The sequence below is a fragment of the Rhinolophus sinicus genome, linkage group LG11 (genome assembly GCF_036562045.2).
Source record: "Rhinolophus sinicus isolate RSC01 linkage group LG11, ASM3656204v1, whole genome shotgun sequence".
Taxonomy (NCBI): domain Eukaryota; kingdom Metazoa; phylum Chordata; class Mammalia; order Chiroptera; family Rhinolophidae; genus Rhinolophus; species Rhinolophus sinicus.
Genome location: NC_133760.1, coordinates 71,852,532 through 71,875,219, shown reverse-complemented (window position 1 = coordinate 71,875,219; position 22,688 = coordinate 71,852,532). Strand labels below are relative to the sequence as shown.

General features: G+C 38.3%; 1 protein-coding gene across 2 annotated transcripts in view; it reads right to left on the bottom strand.

Moving 5' to 3' along the window:
- Positions 1-4,633: 4,633 nt before the first annotated feature.
- Positions 4,634-22,688, bottom strand: part of CADPS2 (calcium dependent secretion activator 2) — a 471,665-nt gene continuing 453,610 nt past the window's right edge. For both annotated transcript variants that reach the window (XM_074315663.1, XM_074315664.1), the window contains 2 exons: positions 10,659-10,763; positions 4,634-4,963 (listed from right to left, as the gene is read on the bottom strand). In XM_074315663.1, the coding sequence (XP_074171764.1) occupies positions 4,790-4,963; positions 10,659-10,763 (279 nt within the window). In that variant the 3' untranslated portion in view covers positions 4,634-4,789. The remainder of the gene's footprint in view (positions 4,964-10,658; positions 10,764-22,688) is intronic.

The window sequence follows — 22,688 nt, the reverse complement described above, 5'->3', positions numbered from 1 at the left end:
GCCTCCAAGCTATTAGTGTTGTCCGCCAGTTCAGCACTCGGGGCATGACTGGCTGTATAGCCCTAAGCGTTTTGGTTCTGCTGTGGCAACTGAGGTCACCTTCGGGTGCGGGGTGGCGAGTGGGGGGGGGGCGTGTTGGAGTCTCCTCTGACGCTCTCTTGGGTTTGTTTCGCATTTTCCAGGCGCTCACAGAGTATGCGCATCTCTGGTCTTGAGACGCAGGGCTCCATTCTAGGCCTCCTTAAACTTTGGAAAATATCAAAACGAACACCAGTTTGCCCCTGAAATTCTCTTGAATTCAACCTACTGGGCACAGGCCGGGGCCTGGAATTCCTCGCTTGTGGTTTGGCACCTCCCGGAACATACACGTCCGGTTTCAGAGCCCTCGTCGACATCCGTCTATGATGGACCCAGTGACAGGTCTTCAGCTGCCTCCCTTCCCAACTGCATCTCCAGGGGCTGCTCTCAGCAATGCCGGCCCTTTCTGGAGATAGAAGGCGGCTTGCCCCTCCCCGTCTCCTCCTCTCCTCCCACTAGGCAGGCGGGATATGTAACCCCGGAACTGGACAATTTTAGCCAGTCCACCGACACGCCCCGGGCGGGGCTGAAGCCACGGATCTGACTCTGACCTAGAAGGATTCTGTGCCAACTCCGGGAAGAATGGTCTGTGAGAGGTGGCGCGTGTTGGCAGAGGCAGGCCTCCCACAATTTCTTCTGAATCCATTCCTAGTTTTAAAAAGTTAATGGCCACAACTTGTTACACGCCTCCAGTCCTTGCAACCACCTTCCTTGTTAAGTGCCACTTTACAGAGAGGCCAAACAGCTCAGACACAAGAAAGAAGGGCCATCAGGATTCAAACCCAGGCTTTTCTGGCTCCGAGGTCCTGGCTCTTTACGGTGGTTCCCCAAGTTGTGTCACGTGCACCCTTGTCTGTGTAGTTATTTGAGTCAGGGATCGTCCTCGTTTGGAAAACACATCGAGTTCTTCTTTGCCCACTTCCTCTGCTTTCGGTACACGCTCATACTCAGTGCCCACTTCTTCCTTAAAATAATCACATATCGACACGGATAAACTGTCACCCATGACTTCTGGAACCCAGGCTCAGAGCTCGTACCCGCCTCTGCGCCCTTAAGTATCTTACTTCAGCCTCACAGAGATCGCAGTTTAAGGGCACCCATCCTGCAGCCAGTGTTGGGGGAAAGCCTCAGCCAGCGCTCCCTGCCGGGAGCACCTGCCCTGCTGTGCGCCTCGGGGACGTCGCTGCTGCGCGGTCTCAGCCCCTCTTCACCTCTGCCTGGCTGCCCAGGTCTCCGCAAAGTACTGGGGCCAACTGAACCGCGCGGGCCTTCCCGAAGGTTCCTGCGGTCCAGCTGGCAAGACTTGAAGGGGAAAGGAGACCCATTCCGCACGGCGTCTCCCTGCACAGGACCCGGGCCTGGGGTGGGAGGGCGACTCAATGTAAAGACAGGATAAGCACTGTCCTCTCGAACTCCCTACCTCCCGAGACCCGGCCTCCAAATCTGCACAAAACCAACCGTGGGCTGGCGGTGGGGGTTGGAGGGAGCGACACCGAGCGTGCGGAACCAACTAGGTTGCTCTGCGGGCGAGTAGCTGCTTTCACGCCAGCCGCGCGTGAACATCTCTCTGGAACTTCGATCTATATATATCACCTCCCTTTAGGGACCCGGACCGGGAAATTTCCATTTTCTGTTTTTGGAGTAAGAAACAGGAACCACCACGCTCTTGCTCTACTCTCTCCCTCGGGTCAATTTACCAAACGCGTGGCGGAAGGGGCTGCGAAGGCCCGGGCTGCGCCCGGGGGCGTGGGGATCCCACGAGCGCCTGCGCACCCTGCGCCCAGACTTAGGGTCCCGGCGGGTTTTGGGGGGTGGCACAGGCCGCGGCAGCAGGGGTTTCGGGGCTCCATGAGCGGCGATGGCTGTGTGACCTCTTTCCCATTCAAGCGCAGTTTGCAGGGCTCACCGACGCTCTCCTCCTTGGTTGCCGCAGGCTAAGGAGGGCGGTGCAAGGTCCGGCTCTGACCCTGCGGGGGCGGGGTGGGAACCCCGAGACAATTTACACGGGGGTTTATTGCAAAAGTAACAGGAAATCCCTTCTCCAGAGAGAGGGACAATGAACAAGAACTAAAGGGAATTCAAGTGGAAAAATCCGTGAATGCAAGAACGACCCACAGCTGGAGCCAAGAGGTTTGCATTGTTATTTCCCTTTCCGGGAAAAGGCATTATTATGATTTTTCTCCTACAAATATTTGGATAAATTTTCCTTCTAGCCATGTTACTTAACGCGCGCATCCCGGCTGGACATTAAACTGTACTATTTTCTCCAGCATCATTCACCAAACTGTCCAAAGGATGTACTTTTTTGCCCTTCCCCAAAGCCATTTAGGAGAGTAGAGCTATTTCTTTTGAGTTAAAAATGATTTTCATTTCAAAACTAATTCATTGCAAGACTTGTTACGAGTTCAATTAAATTTCTTTTTTTTTAAATAACACTTTTTAAAGAATAACAGCACTTGGCTTCCTCCTAATAGACAGATGTTTCGGCATTCACCCTAACAGTTACACACACCAATGAACAATTATTAAGTCATTTCAAGCAATTTGCACTTACGTTAAAGAGCATTTCTGGGCACAAAACCAAATACTTTTCATTCTTTTTTCAGAGTTACTATATAAATTTCGCTTTACACATCATTTTGTGGCTCAAAGGATAGTCCAGTTAGTCCTCATAAAACTGTGAACATCTCCTCTCCTTGCCTTTGGAGCTTTTAGAAATCTGGGGTAGAAGGGAAGGGGCAGAGAACACCGAAATCTAAAGAGAAGCTCCAAGATGTTGACCAGCAAATAGGGCCGGGAGGCAGGTTGAATAAGTCAGGGCATCAGCAAGGTCCTCCTGCTGATCCCAAGTAGTTTCCCCTGAAATACATGTTTTCCCTTTCACTTCTGTATTCTATTGGCTACACACACACACACACACACACACACACACACACACACACACACACTCAGCTAAGAGGGGCCAGTTAAGTCATTCATACTTTAGGACAAAATGGGTCAATTACTCTTGAGATGAGCTGTATCAAGGAAATTGACATTTTATTTAAAGGAAAAGAAGGGTGGGTAATTTCCAAGCATAGAGCAATTTGAGCTGTGCAGAGAGCGACAAGCTTGGGGAGTTTAGGGGAGCAGGACAGGATACCCGAGGGCTTGAAGAAAGGACAGTACTGAGCCTGAGGGTGCAGAAGAGAGGGAAGGAGAGCATTCCAACACAAACTGCCTTTAAAAAATACTGAGCAGTAGAGCTAGTCGCTGATCTAGGAAAGGGGAAGAAATCTCCTTTCATGTTTATCACAGGGTCTCTTACCTCTAGGACCCAGAAATTGAGCCAAAATGACATTACATAAGAACTATGTAATAAGCAGATTTTTGTGGGCGAGTCTGGGTCCCCTATGACACCAATGGGAGAATGAATTTGGAGATCCAAGGAGTTGTTTCACTTCCAAAATTTTGGAACTTAAGTTTACATAAATTCAGACATAGCTCCACTTATTTTGCATTAACTTACTTCATTTAAATATTATTTATGAATGAATGCAGTAGCCTAGTATGCCAACATAGTTTCGGAAAAAAAATACAAAAATAAAAACTACAGAGACATTTAAAGCATAATACTATTATTCATCTTTCGAAGTTGTTGCAAGAAAATACATTGGGGGAAGAAATAACTTTAATATGTCAATTACTACTTAACATTACTAACATTCCTCTTCTTACTCATTATTAGTTACCATTGATTGCTAATGATAACTAATAATACACAATATATGAGGATGTAGTGAACCTTTGCTATGGAAATATGCTGTCGTAACTCCTTTAGCCTACTAGGTGCAAAGCTGTGTTAATATCTTTTACTCATTTGATTGTAAACAAGACAAAAATAAAAAGAAAGCACAGAGCCAAATAGTTGGAATGTTTATAATACTGCAAACATTTTTTACTGCATTTAATCTATACAAGTCTAATCAATACAGAACTGGTTATGACTAAATGGACTTTTATTGCCTGGAAGCTATTACAAGTAGGAGAGTAAAGTATGTTGATGGCAGCACACTTAGTAACCCACACTTTGGGATTTTTTTATACTTGAAAGATGTTCAGAATGGAACAAGACACAAGCCCATTAGATAATCTAGTCCATGTTTGGGTTTAGCGGTCCTTTAAGCCCAGCAATACACTAGTAGACCATTTCAGAGTACTAAGAACCAAGGCTAAAATTTTACACATATCACAACAATGGTAAATTAACTATGAAACAAACCTTGTACATAAATGATAAACTGTCAAGTACACACCATTTTAGCAAGGGTATGATAGAGCTGGCACAGTGATTAGAAGTGGCTTCTTCTCACAATATTGTAGTATGAGAAATACATACTCTATTCACACACAGGACGCTACTTCGATGTGATTACAGAAAAAAAAATCAACTCAAAAAAAAAAAAAAGTTCACATTCTAATCACAAACAAAGCCAAGCTCATTTTAGGTCAAGCTACACAAAAGAGACTGATCTTGTTAAAAACAAACAAAAAAACAAACACCAAAAAACAAAACTTGGCATTTTCCCCTTTATGTCTGCTTCCAGTTTTATTTTTTTAAATGTACAGTGAAATACAAGCATTTTTATTTGGTCAAACAATGTACTAACCAGGACAAGGTACAAAATAAACAATGTTAAGGTCCTCCTTCCTTCTACAGGGCTGCGCATTATCAGCCTTCTTCTTCTTCATCACTGTCTTTCATCGTGATGCCCTGAAGTCCTCCTCCTTCGGAAACAGAGGCAGTAGCCTCCTCTACTGTTAACCGTCTGTGCAGAGTATCATAGGTCTTACTGTTCAGCGTGCCTTCCAATACACCCTGCAACCGGAAGTCCCTATAGGTTTTCTGGAGGAAGAAGAGACAATCTGCTTAGGTAATTTATGGATTATATGTGTAGAGGTACAGATGGATGTCTATATGTACATATACTCAGTTGGCATTTCAAAAATGATCTTGGACAACCCACTAGTGGATTCAAATTGTCAATCATCTTGTTAGTGTATTTCTGGGAAGAAAATGAAATGTGAGACTTTGGGTAGTGCTATTCAAAGTAGAATTACCAAACTGACCAAAATTTTGATTTTATAACTATCAGATGATGAATGAGCTTTTCTCCAAAATATTACTAATTGCATAGAATTAACTATTTGAAAAACCTACAACAAAGATAAAATGATATGTACTTATGTACATTTTTAACAGGAAAAAATTCTTAGTTTTCCAGTTAAGGAGGCTTTCCTTTAATCCTGAAAAATACATTACACTTTATAAAATGCATTAACTTTTTGAGGAGGTGTGTGGAGGGAGAGGATTAGTCCTATTAACAGTAAAGGAAGTTTGAATTTTCAGCATTTGTGAACCATGCAATTTATTTATATGTGCCACTGGGTCAAATGTGTACACCTAAATGTCTGTATGAATTTTGCCCTTTCCTTTTGAAATTCCCTTGAAGTATGAATTGTCAAATTCATACTAGTATAAAGGTTCATAGATGGGCTAATACAACACATATTTACATTTTTGTGAAACCGTAAATTATAATTTGGTGTATTTTATGTCAAAATAGAACAAATACCATGTTACTGTTTCTATAGTGATTCTTAAGAACAACAACAGAACTCTGGGTTATGTGGCACTTAAGACATGTGACCTATAGAGCTTCCCTTAATTTCACTTTTCAGCCTAAGTGAGATTTTCTTCACATATGATTTTTCTATCACTAAACAAGACTGGTATTTTATTATTGATTTTTAAAGCTGTAGGAAACTCTAGAATTAGTTCAATGGGGAAACAACAAATGAGGATATTCCATTCTGTAGAGGCACTTCTAAAGCCATTTTTCAAGCTAAATATCTTTAAAATATATATACTATCACATGTTAGATTTAGAATATTAAACAGTCCGATTTCAATGGACTGACCCAAAAGTTATCAGGACACATAAATGTGCTACTGACTGCTAGTAGTCTTTTTTAAATTTTATTTCGGTTTGTGCTTAATAGATTTAAAAGTCAAATGAGAAGAAATGTTGTCTTCATGGCCCAATATTACAACTTCAGTAACTAGAAATTAACATTAAAAGATGCTTGATTTCACTCAACACGGTGGAAGGAAAGTATCATAATATTCAGACAGTTGAGCTAAAGGTCCTGATCCTTATGAGGTACGAAGTATGGATGGATGGCACCTCAATTCCCTCGATATACAGACCTGACCTACTAGCAGACATCTGGGAAGGGTACAACCATGACAAGGTAGTGAGACCACTGGTATTTTCATATTATCTTTCTGTCTTCTTTCATCTGATTTATGCCCCAAAGTGTCATGCCAAGTTTCATAAGTGATACGCCAAAAGTGAGTATGGAGGATGAATAATAATTTTTTATTTGGATACTTATTGGTTATAAATAAAATTCATATTTAAAAAGTTCCAAAAATAAACTGAACTGTGAGGAATGCTGTACAGTATCTGAAGCCAGAATCTCAACAGCAAGTAAACTTTAGATTCAGAGACTAATATTTTTTTCTTAATTAATCAAAACTATTTTCACTTTGATCCTCGGACTATTCCCTTGGAATATGAATTGTCAAATTCTGGCATAAAGCGTTCATAGATGGGCTAATAAAACATGTATTTACATTTTTGTGAAACAGTAAATTATAATTCGGTGTCAAAAATGGAAGAAATATGTTATTGTTTCTATAGTGATTCTTAAAATCAATAAGGACAATGACAAAATAAAACAAGTATTTTAAGATGCATACACCCCATCATTCTCACATTCTTTCTAAGCTGCTAAGCTTATTATTACCACCTGGTAATTTGCATCAGAACCTGTGAAAGAACCCTGAAAGGTAAGTTTTTGTCTAGAGAATTTGGTAACTGATAATATATGGTATTATTAACATAGAGATTTGTGTTCAAGCCTACAAGTGTGTAACAGATTAAAATATATCAAGCACACAAAATAGTCATCTCCAGATGACATATCTGGTATGAAGTATTATTATCCCACTGACAATTATATACTGATTTTGTGAGTCCTACTTTCTTATTTTATTGGAATGACTTTCCTTGGCTTAATTGTCAATAAGTTGGCCAGGACAGATCTGTACTGTGGACTCACAGTCCTGAAGGCTCTCAGATTTATTTTAATAGCAAGAAGTAAGCAGGTAGGGGAGCTGAAGGACAGGTCTCCTTGCAATTGCTCTCCCTTTATAGAATTCATAAAATCTACCGACAGCTGGACATCCTCCGGCTGCTACTGTGGTTCTGCTTGGCTCTTATTTAAGACAAGTGCCTGCCACCGAGTGCTGCTCACTTGTCTTCTGTTTTCCCAGCGAGAGAGGCAGCTGAGTTATGTTAACTGCTTTTAACTGCCATATGGCCACTGGGGAGAACACAAACCCATCACTGTGATTATCTGAAGATTTTATTATTTCCCCTCCCCACATAGATCATTCTGATGTTAAAACTTGGCAAAGCATGTCTTAGTCCTAAATATTCTGTGGAAGTCTCACTGGAATTTGTTTTTTCTTAGTGAGAAACATGAAGAAATCCATGAGTGTCTAAGTGTCTCTGTGGGACAAAGTGGGCGATCATAGAAACCCTGATGGTGTCTGGGTCGCCATGGGCTTCCAAGAATGACAATGCGGTGAGTAGTGAGGCCCAGATTGCCAGGGTGGAGGAGCTTGGCCATGGCTCAGCTGTCACATGCAGGCCACGTCTAAGTGACCTGGGGGGAAGGGAAGCCTCGTCCGGGGCCTTCCCAATTCTATCCATGTGCTACTGAACAGTTCCTTAAATTCACCGGAAAACGATCATTACAAACATAACCGTACAGGTTCTGAAGAATGATGAATCTATGTATGAAATTGGTTAAAGTCTGTTTATATTCAAAGTACGAAAAGACAATTAGAACATTAAATTATTAATTCATCTTGATTTTCATTGTGAAAATAATCCTTTTTAATTATTAAATAAAGCCTTATGACTTGATTAAATGTATCAGCCCAAGAAAGCTTTGACTAAGTCTGGGGATCTATGAGTGAAAAACAAACCATGGAGGGGCGGCCGGATGGCTCAGTTGGTTAGAGCGTGAGCTCTCAACAACAAAGTTATCAGTTCAATTCCCACATGGGATGGTGGGCTGGGCCCCCTGCAACTAAGATGGAAAACGGCGACTGGACTTGGAGCTGAGCTGCACCCTCCACAACTAGATAGAAGGACAATGACTTGGAGCTTATGGGCCCTGGAGAAACACACTGTTCCCCAACATTCCCCAATAAAAAATTAAAAACACAACAAAACAAAAAACCATGGAACATCAAACATATTCCTGAAATTTAGTATCATGTTTATCAGTCTTGACTATTAGCAGCCATAATAAACAATATATTAAAGTGAGACAAATTGATTGACTTAGAGTACAGTGGCAGCGTCACTGTATAATTCATGAAATTATTCTTTTCTGCTAAAATATTCACTGGTGCTTGATCTTTAACTGTAATGTCATGTGTGAATATGAGACAAGAAGTAATTTTGAAAGAAACAAATGATGAGCTAATAAAAAATTAAGATTTTTATTCTAGAAACAAAGAGCTTAATCTATCAACTAATTCCCATCAGCTGAATATGTATTTTCCGACATCCTGAACACAGTAGACATCAGCTGAAAATATGGCTGATCGTAAGGGTAACTAGCTAATCCCAACAGTCTCAACTACAACCTTAGCAGATACATATATTAGAAGGTAAACACAGATTATCCTCACTCTTTTTTATGAAAAACAAACTTCGTTTGAAAGCGCTCCAAGTCACATTTATAGAAACGAGGAAGAAGCAATAGAGAAACTACAGTAAATCTGAACATATGTTAGTGTGCTTTCAGTTTCCTTGTACAATAAATAACACCTGCTGAGAAGTGTGCTGGATCAAAGGTATTTGTCCATTGAAATGTAATGTGTTTAACAGTATTAAACATTAGTGGGTGGGTATAATTTATTTATTACTTATAACTAAGCTTGACTGTTATTACTGTGCCATTATAGACCTGATGCTATGTTCCAGATTTGACAACTTCTTACTTTGGAACAGAACTTTCCTACGTGTGAGAACCTGTGTCTACAGCACAAAAGAATCTGTATTCGAATTCAGCTGCAAGAACCAAGAGAGTGATGGAAAATATTTTAATGTGGACAGAAACTTCCTGTAATGATGTAACGGTGGTTCTTCTCAAACTTTAATATCCCTCAGAATCATCTGGAGGGCTTGTTAACATATAGATTGCTAGGCCCTACTCTCAGGAACTTCTGATTCAGTAGGTCTGAGACAGGGAACAAGAAGTCGCATGCCTAACAAGTTCCCAGGTGATGCTGATAGTGCTAGGTTAGGAATGACACTCTGAGAATCTGTGTGTGTGTGTGTGTGTGTGTGTGAATATTTATACATATATGTGCATGTGTATATATGTATATATACCGGGGGTGCAAAAAATGTATACAACTCGATGTTGCTCAAACAGTAGTTCACTGTAATCAGAAGTGTCTGGACGCTGATGGGAACCACTTTGAGCACCTCTTGTAATTGCAGAAGTCAAACGTGACTTGTATTCATCTTTTGTTATCAGTATAGACTGAGTATTACAATTTTAAGTTTCTTCCTTTCTTAGAATGTGTATATATATTTTTGGCACCCTCTGCATTTATATGTACCAATTTGATAAATGGTACTAAAATGGAAGTAAAGGTCATCTGTTTAAAGGAACAGGGGATCCCAGGAGCTTACAGTTATGTTTTTAGCTATCATGTAGGATTTGTCTCAATTTTAAGAAAAAGTTATACTTGGGGTAAATTTGGTGCTTCCACTAGAATTTACAAAGTGTGAAAAATCATGTTGACTATATTATTTTAAAGCTCCTATTCACTAAATATAACATGTATGTTATTACCTTTTCTCTTGAAGAGCAAAAGTCAAAATGGCCTTGTTGAACTGAGACATCTGTTAGTTTTGGATGGTCCCCAGCACTGAAACTGATTTTTACATATAGGAAGGCACATGCTTCCAAAAGAATTCAGGCAGCAACAATGTATTACTTTTGTATCAAGACATAACAAAATGCGGAGACTCTCCCTACCCTATTGGCAAATACAATTCAAAAGCCCTTATAACGATATATAATCCTAATAAATATGGAGGGAATGGATTATGAGAAAACATTTCTATATTTAAGAAAATACAAAATTATTGTGGACCTACTATATTCAGGTAAATGTGCTACGAGCTTTGTGTACATTATTAAACTGTGATTACTTGATAACAAAATATTTTTTATTTATTAGAGCAAAAACAGTAAGTTTATATTTATTTAGTAATCTAACTGAAAATGGAAGTAAACAGCAGCACCTCAGCTAAAAGTGATGTTTTGAAGACTGACATCCACTCAGTTATATCAAATACGATTTTTTTTGGTACATCAATATCTTGCCATTACTCTTTAAAGCTTGCTGGGCAATTCACATCTGAACACATTTTGTTTACCTTCACGATCTTGATGAGCGTCTTCAGTTGGTAAATATGAAGCTGGAGGTCTAATCTATCAGCCAACCACACACAAATGACTTTCATGGAACTGCTGTACCATTGCTGGAGAGAAGGAAGGGGGCAGAGGGGAGGAGAACAAAAAAGAAAGCCTCTGCAGTATTCATTTAACAGACTCGGTAATGAGGGGGTAATGAAACACTCTGAAATGACCACGGATCGGCACTTGAAGTCAATAATGCTATAATTTCCTGTTAACAGAATTGCATGTTTTGCTAGAAAATCTGCTAAATTGACCTAGGCTGTTCTTTACATGAATTAACATTACAGTCTTTTCAGTTGTAAAATATTCATGGGAAACTGATTTTCCCTTGCAGCCTAGCAGCCTGCTTTGTTATTTGGAGGTAACAATGGGTACTAAATACATGTTACAGAACTGAATGGAATGCCAAACAGCAGGAAAAAAAAAACAACAGGTAAATTATTTTCACAGGAAAATTTCCTATTAGCCTGTATGTTATGTAAAAATCACAGAGTAGATGTGGTACTGCGCGTAGTCAGTGCCTAGAAATAACATTTTAAAGGAGGGGTGGCAAAAATGTCCACAGCTTACTAAACAGTAATCCTCAACCACACCATATTATCTGCCATTGATTGTTAAGTGTTTTCCAAGATTTTTTAAAATCACCTGAAATTAAAATTTGGGATCTTAGGAAGGAACATTATCAGGATGGAATCCTTGTGTCTTAAAAGAACCACAAAACAGATGTCAATGTACCAAATTATGAAACACAGGGACGTGTTTCAGTCTGCAAGTGTTTTTGGATGGTTCATTTTTATTTTTTCTCCCCGTTTATTACAATTTGCTTGAGGGGAAAAATGAAATTCCTCTCTAACGTAATTTCCTGTTCCTACATAATGTCTGTGAGTACAGTAAAAGGAAAATTTTGTTCCTATTTTCAAAAAAAGGACATCTGCCCTAAGTGGTGACATTTTAAGGGATTCAGTGACTATGTGCCAGAGCTAGGTTTAGGTAATAGTGTAAGAGTAATAATGTTACTCATTTAGAAAACTGTGAGAAATATCAAAGTCTATTCAGCACTAAACAAATGAAAAAAGAGTTTTTAAAAGGGAAGGAATTTTGTGCCTTATTCGTAAACACAAACATAGTGACACTACAGATCACATATGTATGTGCAAATATTCTTAGGTATTGGAACACAGAAAAAAATCTTAAATATTTTCCTTCACATAATAAAACAGTACGTTCAACTTCTAAGAGAAATCTGAAGGGATACAAATAAGTCAGAAATTCATCTGGATTTGTATTAACATTGTTCTACTAAAATTTAGTATAAGGAATGATATTTTAAGCATAAGTTAAAAATGAATTCGTTTCATATTTTATCAGACTTATTTCTATTAATTTGTTAGCATACTGAACACACAAGCATAAATGACATAAGCTAAGTAAAATGAAGAATTGATTTACTAAATGCTATGATATCAAATGGATGAATGAATATTTCAAGTTTAATGTGGGATAGACTGATTTTAAAAATATGTTATTTATGTATCCAATTTTGCTCTTTCCTAACAATTACTTTCTTAATTTTTATGACATGTAAAAGTCTCAGAAGTAAGTTTTATAAAATGAGAGACTTCTAAATTCTTAAAAAATGAACTGGTAATGATTCAGTACTTAGGCTAACACATTAAATCTCAAAATCTTTTATACTCTATTTCCGATATTATTTAAATCCTATGCTTCCTTATTTCAAATTATAGCCTCAATTTTTTTCAACCATTTAATTCTAATTGTATTGTATTTTATTATTAGTTTCAGTACAAAACCACATAGTATTAGACATTTACACACCTCACGAAGAGATAACCCCAACAAGTTTAGGACCCATCTGGCACCTTACATAACTATCACAATATCATTGCTTATATTCCCCAAACTGTACTCTACATTCCTTGAATACATATTTTTTAAAACTATAGTTGACATTCAATATTATTTTATATTAGTTTCAGATGTACTGTAGCCTCAACTTCTTGAGTTCCATTTTAATACAGGTAAACACTCACAGGTATTGGTGACCTTGAACATGAGTATACTAAGACCCTCACTCCTACACCACTCTCCAGATAAGTGGAAAGCTAAAATGTAGTCATAATGATTATGAGTCTCAAATTATAGTCCTTCGGTAGGGGATAGATGATACATTTTATTTTTTTGGGGGGTGGGACAAAATATGATATATTGTATGAAGACTAGCATAACACACTTTGATTGTAAAATTAGTATAAAAATGTATGAAATTTTGAGAGAAATGAAGTACTCCATATGTATCTTTACGTTCTTAAAAAAATCCTTACATAATTTAAAATTAACTCCATTGCCCCCTTATATATAAATGATATTTAGGATTAAGTGATAATCAAAAAGACATCTAACATAACACAGATATTTATCATTAATATAATAATTTCTTTAACACAACATGTCAAAATTAAAATTTTAGAAAAAAAAACGATTTGGGAATAAAATGGCCTAAAGTCAACTAAAAAAATAGAGAAAAAAGAGAATTATTGTTGTTAAATAAAATGCTTAAGGTACTTTACCATTACCTTACTTTAAAGACAAACAAATTGTTCTATAAGGAAAATTCTGTAAGAAAAATTATTGTATTAGGTAATGCATATTTCTTGGTTCTCATGTCAAAGCATTTTGAAGAACTTCAGCTACATCAAGCAAATTAAGAGAAAGCAGCAGCTTAACTCAAGTGCTACTAAGTTGTTACCTTAGTGCTATGAAGAATAAGCTGACAAAAATACCTCCCATAGGACTGCTTCTTTTTTGTATATGGACACACACACACATCAATCAAAAAACAAACAAACAAACAAACAAAACCACCAGTAAGAAATCGCTAGCACTTTCCTATTTCTGGTGCTGGAAGTACAGGATAGATCCCATGTTTTCATCTTGACAAAAAAAGTCAAAGGTAGATTAGCTTCATGTCTCCTCCCATCCCCCACCAAACCAAACCAACCTCCCCAAAAAAAGAAAAACAAGAACATTTGAAAAGGGAGAATGTGCAGTAAAGACTGAGTGTTAGCAAATGACCTTTCATTTTGGAAAAGCTAATTTTACAAAACAACTTGGTTGACTATTCACTTTTCCCTTTAGGGGACCGCAGGTAAGGGACAGGGGAGCTTGTACTGAAGTTGCGGGTGTGGCATTATGCTTTATTCTTTGCTTTGGTCTACTTAGGAATAAAGCAGTAAGTGTATATTCTACATTTTTTTTCCCCTGCATCAATCCATGACAGCAGTCTACCACTTTAACAAAAATATGTCTGTTTTTTTTTTTCTTTTTGTGGTTCATTCAACTCCTGTAAGGGCATGTATTACTCACTTCATTTTCTTGAGATATCTCTTTTAAAGCAAAAATAAAAGGAAAGGAAAGGCTAGGGCTGACTCTGTGAGACCCCTGTATTTATTCACACTTATTGTGCATGACTGCAGACTGGTAAATCATATTAGCAGCCCGTCTTCCCATCAAGCTGCTACTTGCTTTCCAGCCCTGGGAAGGTTCAACAAATCAACAGGAGCACGGAAAACAGAACATCAGTCTAATCTAGTGTTTAAGGTGAAGTTTTCAAACCCAATCTAAGAAGATCTTTAGAGCAAGCAACAAGCTGTAGGGCTCAGAAGGTGGTATTGACAATGAAAGAGTGTTGAAATATTGAGAAGCGCAGCACTTGTGCATTTTTAATAACAAGAGGGTCAACAAGGACACAGCTCCCTCAGTGCCAGGAGTTGCCACTGACTATGGAAATTGCCACACCAGGGCTATAAACGCTTGCAGTTCATCAGCTTTCTTAAACAGTTCATCAGCTTTCTTAAACACCCCGAACCCCCTCAGTGGACCTTTAGTCTTGAATTAACAAACCAAAGCAATGAAAGAGGGTGCAGTCTGAATGGCTGGCATTGATCCCCAACTGTGTCAGCACTGCTACAGGCCCTGAAAAACTCTCTCCATTGTCAATAGAAATTGACAAACCTCCTCTCCTAAATAGTGCAGCTGAGCCAGGCGGGATCCACGCAGCTGTAAAGGGCTCTGCTCTGGGGGCCGGAGAGCACTAACAATGGAACAAGCATGAGCTCTTTGTCAGTCCCAGACTCGGCAATTTTCTAACAAGGATTAAAGTTGTTTCACCGCAGCACTGATGAAAAGAGATTTAGCAACATACCGCGCTTTCTTCATGCAAGTTAAAGAGAAGTAGTTAAGGAATTTCATTATTCTGTTGACTAGTGGAAACACAAAACAAATATATTAAATATGCACAAGTCCGTTTTCTGCCTAATGCATAACATTTTGAGGATGATTCAGTTAAATATAATGCTTATTGCCTGGAAACAAGCACTTCACGTTTATTTCTGAAGTTTTATTTTTAAAAAGTCCAGCTGCTTGCCACCTGGAATGAGGTCTCAATACATACTAATGCACAATGCCTTTCGACCCTCTGTGGCTGATATTCCTAAATCTGAATCACAAGACCACATAGGGTTTATATATCACGGCAGCTTCAAGCAAATGATTTCTGTCAGAATGCTGCTTCTGATGATGATGGCAAGGTAAAAATAGCTGCTTTGCTGGGGAACAAATCTGTGATATATTTTCTACTTAAGTGTTTAGCTTTTCATTGATTATGAATTGGTACAACTAGTTGATATATTTTCATTCTTCTCCAGCTATGTTCGTCTCAATAGGTGAGCAACAGAAAAAAACAAAAAAAACCAAAAGAAACAAACGGGAACCAACGCTGTTTAGTGTGCTAGGATATGGAATGGCTGAATTTCCACAGAATGTATGTATTTCTTCATTTATTTTAAGAGAAGCTGTCTGTTTTACAAGCATAGAGACACTGTTGAAATGAAACACCATCTAGATAATCTCACTTTAGGAAATATATAGCTTTTAAATGCTAAGTTGAATGGAAAAAAAGAACAAATGATATCTTTGAAATTCTGAAGGTTTTGATAAGTTTGATAAATATAAGCCATCCTTGAGGAAGATTTCATAGCTTTTGAGAGCAAAAAAATATTTAGAAATATTAATGCCTGACAATTTCACCAGTATATTAAAAAGTACTGTGTTTCCCTGAAAATAAGACCTAGCTGGACAATCAGCTCTAATGCACCTTTTAGAGCAAAAACTAATATAAGATCTGGTCTTATTTTACTATAAGACCGGGTATAATAATATAATATAATATAATATAATATAATATAATATAATATAATATAATATAATATAATATAATATAATATAATACCGGGTCTTATATTAATTTTTGCTCCAAAAGACACATTAGAGCTGATTGTCCGGCTGGGTCTTATCTTCAGGGAAACATGGTAAATAGAAATGCTTCATTGTACATTGAATGTCCCTCTTGTAGACACAACATCTATTTAATATAGCAAATATGTGGCCACTCACTTTCCATTTCTAAACACTAAAATGCAAATTTTATATTAATGGTACATTTGCTACAATAATACTTAACATTTCCCCCTTGTATTCAAGATATCCCACTGAAATGATCATATTTAGTTCCACAAAACAGAACCCCAAACACAAGCATTTTGAAAGTTTTAAGTGTGAATTTTTTGTTGGCTTGGAATAGGAACAAGGACTATATTAAAAAGAAACAAACAAACAAACAAACAAACAAAACCCACAAAAACTGAAACCAGTCGATTATGGTTAAAATACAAGAAGTGCTCAACCCAACCTAAAACTATCAACATTCTCAGCTAGACCTAGAGCCATTCCTGGGGGAAAACAGAGACTTGCGTGTGGACATGGCCTCTGAGGGCTAGCTGGCAACACACGCGACGAAAAGAACATAAATATGGAAGCTGGGAGGGCAAGTAGGGTTGGCGCCCTTTCATGCTACTCTGCTTGATCGAGCCTGTCACTTGCTTTCTCTATGCCTCAGTGTTCTCATCTGTAATGGGAAGGATCGATGATATGAACCTAGCTTTACAATAATAAGATTCTGGTGATCTCCAGAAATACTGAGATTAGGTTTGACTGTCAGAGTAAAGGGCGTGATTAGAAACAACATAGCTTGTGATTCTTGTAAAAATAAACTGAAGGGAAATGCCACATTGCCATACGTTTTCTTTCCATAAGCTGCTTAATTTTCCAGTTTTATTTCTCCCCCCAAAAATACAAGTTGACAGCTCTAGAAATTTCTATTACCTGTTGTTTTTAATGTACTCATTTGGCCTTTTAATGAAGTACACACATGTAATAAAAATTAAAGAGTGTAATGAGGAATGAATGAGATAAAGAACTCTGAGGTACAGTTGTTCTTATTACTATTATTATTTTTATGAATTCTGATTATAAAGACATAGGGTATATTTTTTTAATACTCCATGGGAAGTTCAAATGCATCAGTTAAAATTTCATTTAATTCTTACCTTGATTGGATGGCTATTACTCCCATTGTGCACATGGGGAAACTGAACTTATATAGATAGAAAACTGAATTTAGATTAAGCAATTTATTCAAGCTTATACAACAAGTGTAAGTGGCAAGGTTAAGATTTACATTGGATATCTAAACTCCAAGTCTGTGCTCATGTTTGCTAGGTTATTCTGTTTTCTTCTAGAAAACAGTCTGTTCTGTCAATAAAATCTGACTCTTTAAGCATAGTTTGGTGCTTCTAGCAGACAACTAAGAAAACAACTATCATTCCTGGTGGTTCCTGATAGTCATCGTAACAGGATTGTGAAGTAATACAGGAGATACTTATTGTTCCAAAGAAGTCCACCACATTTTCTTGCAAGTTAACACAATCTACATTTCCAAAGACCAAAGTTATTTGTAAACCCAATAATGTAATAGGTAATGTACATAAATTCTTTAAAGAAACACACTTCCTGTTAGGATAACCAACCAACTGGCACTTGTGCTCTGCATCTCCCACATTTCCCCTTAAGACGTTTTGAAGTGCCATACACGCAAATGCTTAGGCATTCTGGGAAGGACTTTTCTTCACTGTAACAAAACAGTACAATGTACACAAAGATCCTTGGTTCATTCATAAAGGAAATCGATCTATATTTGCAGCTTTCTTCTTCATTTGTTAAACATAGAACAGAAAAGTATTTGATTCATGTATTTTTCTTTCATGTTCAATAACCTCATATTCAGGGTGATTTGCACTTTTTTGGAACTCTGCAAGCAAGTCTGTAAAGGAGAGTTCATGAGCGCTATGATGTCTGTTAAGAAAGAGAAAATGTAAGACATACTAACAGCAGGTACCTAATAAATGCTTGCTGAATGCTGAAAAAACTTTCCTACTCTGAAGTTCAACACTTTTTCTTCATATTTTCTCTCTTTTTTTTTTTAAATATATGACTGTAATAACCAAGATATTCCCATATGAATTAGATCCTTTTCAGTTACAACAGAGTAAATTACAGAACAGGGTTAAGTTCCATAAATTGGGAGTTGCACACACACTTTTCCACTCACTACTAGTTCATTAATCCGAATTTCCTTCATTCCCAAATGTCCTGAAAGTAATACTATTAAACTAGCTTATCGATCTCCATGCTACACACAGAGTATTAAAATCAATACTGTTCCCTACTATTCATTATTATCAAGTAGGCAAGTGCCTCTGTAAGTTTATCCTGTGACTCTGTTCCTGGTGCTACAAAGACTAGTGATTATAGTGAAAATTTCAGATAATCAGTTGTTATCAAATGACGGGATGGATACTAGTTTGAGAAATCTTTAGACTGAAATGAACTCAGTGGTCCATCCAGTTATATTGGTGTAGGTACCAGTTTGGGGCACAGATATAGTCTATGGATGGTTCATTTGGGCACTATGACGTTTTCATCTGGTTGAATGACTTATTTTGAATACTACAGATAAAATTTTGGTCAATATTACATTTAAGTCAATAATGTAATCTAGATAAAAATAAATTAGACTCCTGGACCTGGTACTGAGTGGCACAAGTTTGTTTTGAGATAAAAACCTATGTCTGAGAATTAACTATTGGCAGGACTTTCTGCTGCAGTCTCCTTATACAAAATGGGCAACAATCTTTCCAAAATGACTTTTCAAGAGTGTTGTAAGGGCTGGAGTAAATAGCAACCTGTCTGTCTCCGACCCATGGGGTACTCCCATGGGAACCATTTTCAGCAAACTGACTGACCTGCTGCTCTGCTAGAAGTTGGGTTTCTCTGTATCTATGTTTTCTGGGCCACTCCTTCTGTCTGGACTTTGATCCCCAACTATGTTTTCCTGGCCATATCCACTCTGGCCTTTAAGATTCAGTTTAACCATTATGTCTGCTATGAAGCCAATCCTTTCTCTTCCTGGGTAGAATTAGATACTCTCGTATTTTCTGCTGCTAGAACTTTGGACAGGTGTCTATAAAAATGTGCTATATGTCTGCCTCAAGGAGCTGTGAATATTCACAAGGCAGCAACGGAGTCTTACTCCTATTGATACCTCCAGCCCTCAGTAGAATGTCTGGCATACAGCACTCCGTATATGTTGAAGGATTGAATGCTTTCAAATATATTTGTAATATAAAATATATAATGTATATTACATATATATATATGTTAGTGACAGGACAGCTTCTCAATAGAAAAAGGATAGAAGAATATCAGAGCCAGATTAATTGTGATTTAAATAATGCTTCATTAACAGAACAACAATTTAATAGATGTTAAAAGTTGTATAACAGAAATCACCAAAAAGTAAACAACCGCATTTGGCTACAGAAATTTGACACGGGCCTACAAAAGGCCTTTAAAGGTGACAGTCTAATTTCATTTTAGGTGATGAATTAAAGGAGAAAGGACTGTACACTCATAACGCCATGTCTACGCCCACCCACGAGTGTCCACACACATATGTACACACAACGACAGGTATGATGACACTACGTGCCCAGATGCTGCTGTGCCCTCCAGCATATGCTCCAGGGTACCGGTCCTCATTCTTGGGGGTCATCTGAGGCTCTGGGGCATATGTGGGGTATGGCTGGCAGTGCTGCCTGTGCATTTTCCCCACTAAGTGACATGTCTTGGGTGCCTGCTACACTTGTTGGCCTTGTGAGCTGTTTTGTAAAAAGAGCAGAAAAATACCACAGCTGTGGTAGTAAACGATGGTCTGAGGGAGCATTAGGACTCTCCCGGGAGCTGGGGTAAGCTGACTTTTGAGGAAAGAACTCAGGAAAGGGAGAAAAAGAGAGTGTGCCCTTATTTCTCAGTGGTGGCATTTGAGATTGCCAACTCTGGAGCTAGGTACATATTTTGTGTGGGCCCTAACTTTTGGCAAGCTTCCAATCATCCACTTGAAACAGCGAGAAACAAACAAACAAACAAACAGACAAAATTCCTCAGGTAGTCACTATTGTCTATTTTGAAAGAGGACTGAATTTTAGTTCTCCATAGTACATCCATTTGAAAAACAAATCTGTTCATACCTATTTTTTAGATGAAAACATGAAACATTTTAACATAGAAATTAACATTTTTTTTCAAAAGCCTCATTTGGTCCTAAGAATGTAAGTTCCCTTAGAGCAGGGCCTGGGTCGATCTTGTTTCACACTGTATTCTCAGCCTCTAGCACTGTATGTGGCCTTTAGAAAATAAATGTCCAATAAATGTTGGTTAGACAAATAAATGATTAATAAGAGGGGTTTCAATTTCCTATTCTAATTAGAATCCTACCGAGTTATTGTGACAGAAATATTCAACTATGTGGGACAAAACCAACGCCTAACCTTTTAATCCCACCATCCACTACCATTCCTTACACATAGTAATTAAATGGTGAATTGGATTTGTTTTCTAGACTTTATGCATTCAAAACATCAGCTGAATGAACGTTCTACATCAATACATGTATGCACTGTGTGCGTATAAGATAGGCAGTCACTGAGGAAAAAGACAACATGAATAGATGTGGAGAATGTACGAAACCAAATTTATGAGGCTCAGTAGAGCATCGACACGAGAAAGTATGTATTAGAATGCATACATAGGAATATGACTTGAAACACTCCTGGTCGGCCACATTCAAATACTGCATCCTACACCTTACTCTAAACCCTAAGCATGAGCGTGACAGAAAACTTTGAGAAGTTTGAAAGAGCAGTTACAAAGATGATTAAAGGGCTAGAAGAGAAGTTAAACGAATAGGGATTATTTGTCCTGGGATGGACACTCACAGCAGGCGGCTTAATACCAGTCAGTCTTCATATATAGGAAAGATTATTCCCTAGAGGATGCCAGCTACCTGATTTTTGCTCTCCATTGAGAGGGAAAGGGGAAATGGGGTTAAAAAACAGCATGAAGAATTTAGGGGAGGTAGGGGTGAAAACTTGCTGGATTTCAAGCAAAATACTTTGCCCATAATAAGATAGCAACACTTAGACGGTCTCTTACGTAGGGCTGAGCTGAGATCAGGACATTGAGGTGCTCTCTCAAGTGAAGGTGTTTATAAGCATCTGAAAATTGTTCTTTTATAGCTTCCTTTTAATGCATTTAATAAACACATCAAATAATGGTTTCACCACCATAGCTACTTCCTTACACAGATTTTTTTTTTTAGTTGGACTTAATCCACAGTGGTAATCTGACTGCCACTGCTGTGCCCACTTGTGAATGGTGGTGATGGTGCTGCAGGGAAAGCTTGCAGAGGGGATGGCGCACCGGCGGCGTGGGTGGGGGGAGTTCAACAAGCCCCAACAGAAATGGTCTTAAAGCCACGTGTCATTTGCTTATGAAGTTAGGTCTGAAGAGAAGGAGAGTAGTAGCTATCATCAGTTCTATGAAAACATCACTCTGGTCAACTGACAAAGGTGCTGGTCTCAGGGGAGGCCCGGGTATTTTCATTAATAAGTCACCGGTGGCCAGCTGCAGTGCAAGCATGCAAAGTCACCATGGATAAACGAGGCACTCTGTGTGGAGAAGTCAGAATTTTCAAACCACCTTAAATGTGAGAGTAGCAAGAAATCAATACTAAATCACTTCCGAAATGCTCAATATGTTTCTTATAAGCATTTCAACTATCTTTCATAAAATTAGTAGAGAGAGTATTCGAATTTCTTCAATGACTATTAAGGAGTTGTTCTTGGCTTGGGTGATTCACTGCCAATGCATATTTACGCATTTGGTGTTGAGAAAAATTTCTGGATGAAAATGAAAGTTTTGACTGCTCCCATTCATCAAAGACCAGTTACCATTGCTAAGCGAGTTTAGGTGATCGGCAAAATTTTTTTTTTCCTATTCAAGCAAAAACCTCAGATCAGTTTGCATGTGGGATTTTTTTTTTTTTTTTTTAATCCTGAGCACCATTAAAGGTGAGTTAAGGCTCTGGTGGAAATCTAAAGAGCATCAGCAAATCAGAGCACTGCTCAGCTTTTGAATTGCTTTTCTTCTTCTCCGTTCTTTTAAATGGTTTTCTATGGCAGGAGCATTTTTCTTAATTAGTCACAGCTAATTAGTGTTCTGGCATAGACAAGTAATCACAAATGTCAGAGCTGCAAGGCTACATCTCCCTAATCCTTTGATAATAATTTAGCCTCCTGGGAGGGCCCCAAGCTGTGGTAAGTAGAGACTGACAATAAGGCAGAATTAGGTGGGCAGCAGACCATTAGGAAAGAAAAATAAAAAGCACTACCCAACCCTGCTGAGCGCCATCAGGCAACTAACTGCACTGCCAGATGAGGTGCCTGTTTAAGCCTGTGTTGTTAATTAGCTGATTCTACCAGACCTGCCACATATGTCCAGGTGCCTCATGCAAAGATGTGTATTCCTGGGAATGTGCCAAATGACAATTGTGTTCCGTGATCACATTTCAAGAACATAAGTAAGAAGTCCACATACTTCTTGAAGATTCTTGGGAATTACCAAAGAAATCAGATCAACACGCTACAATACATTTTCTTGTTGAGTTTCTTTTA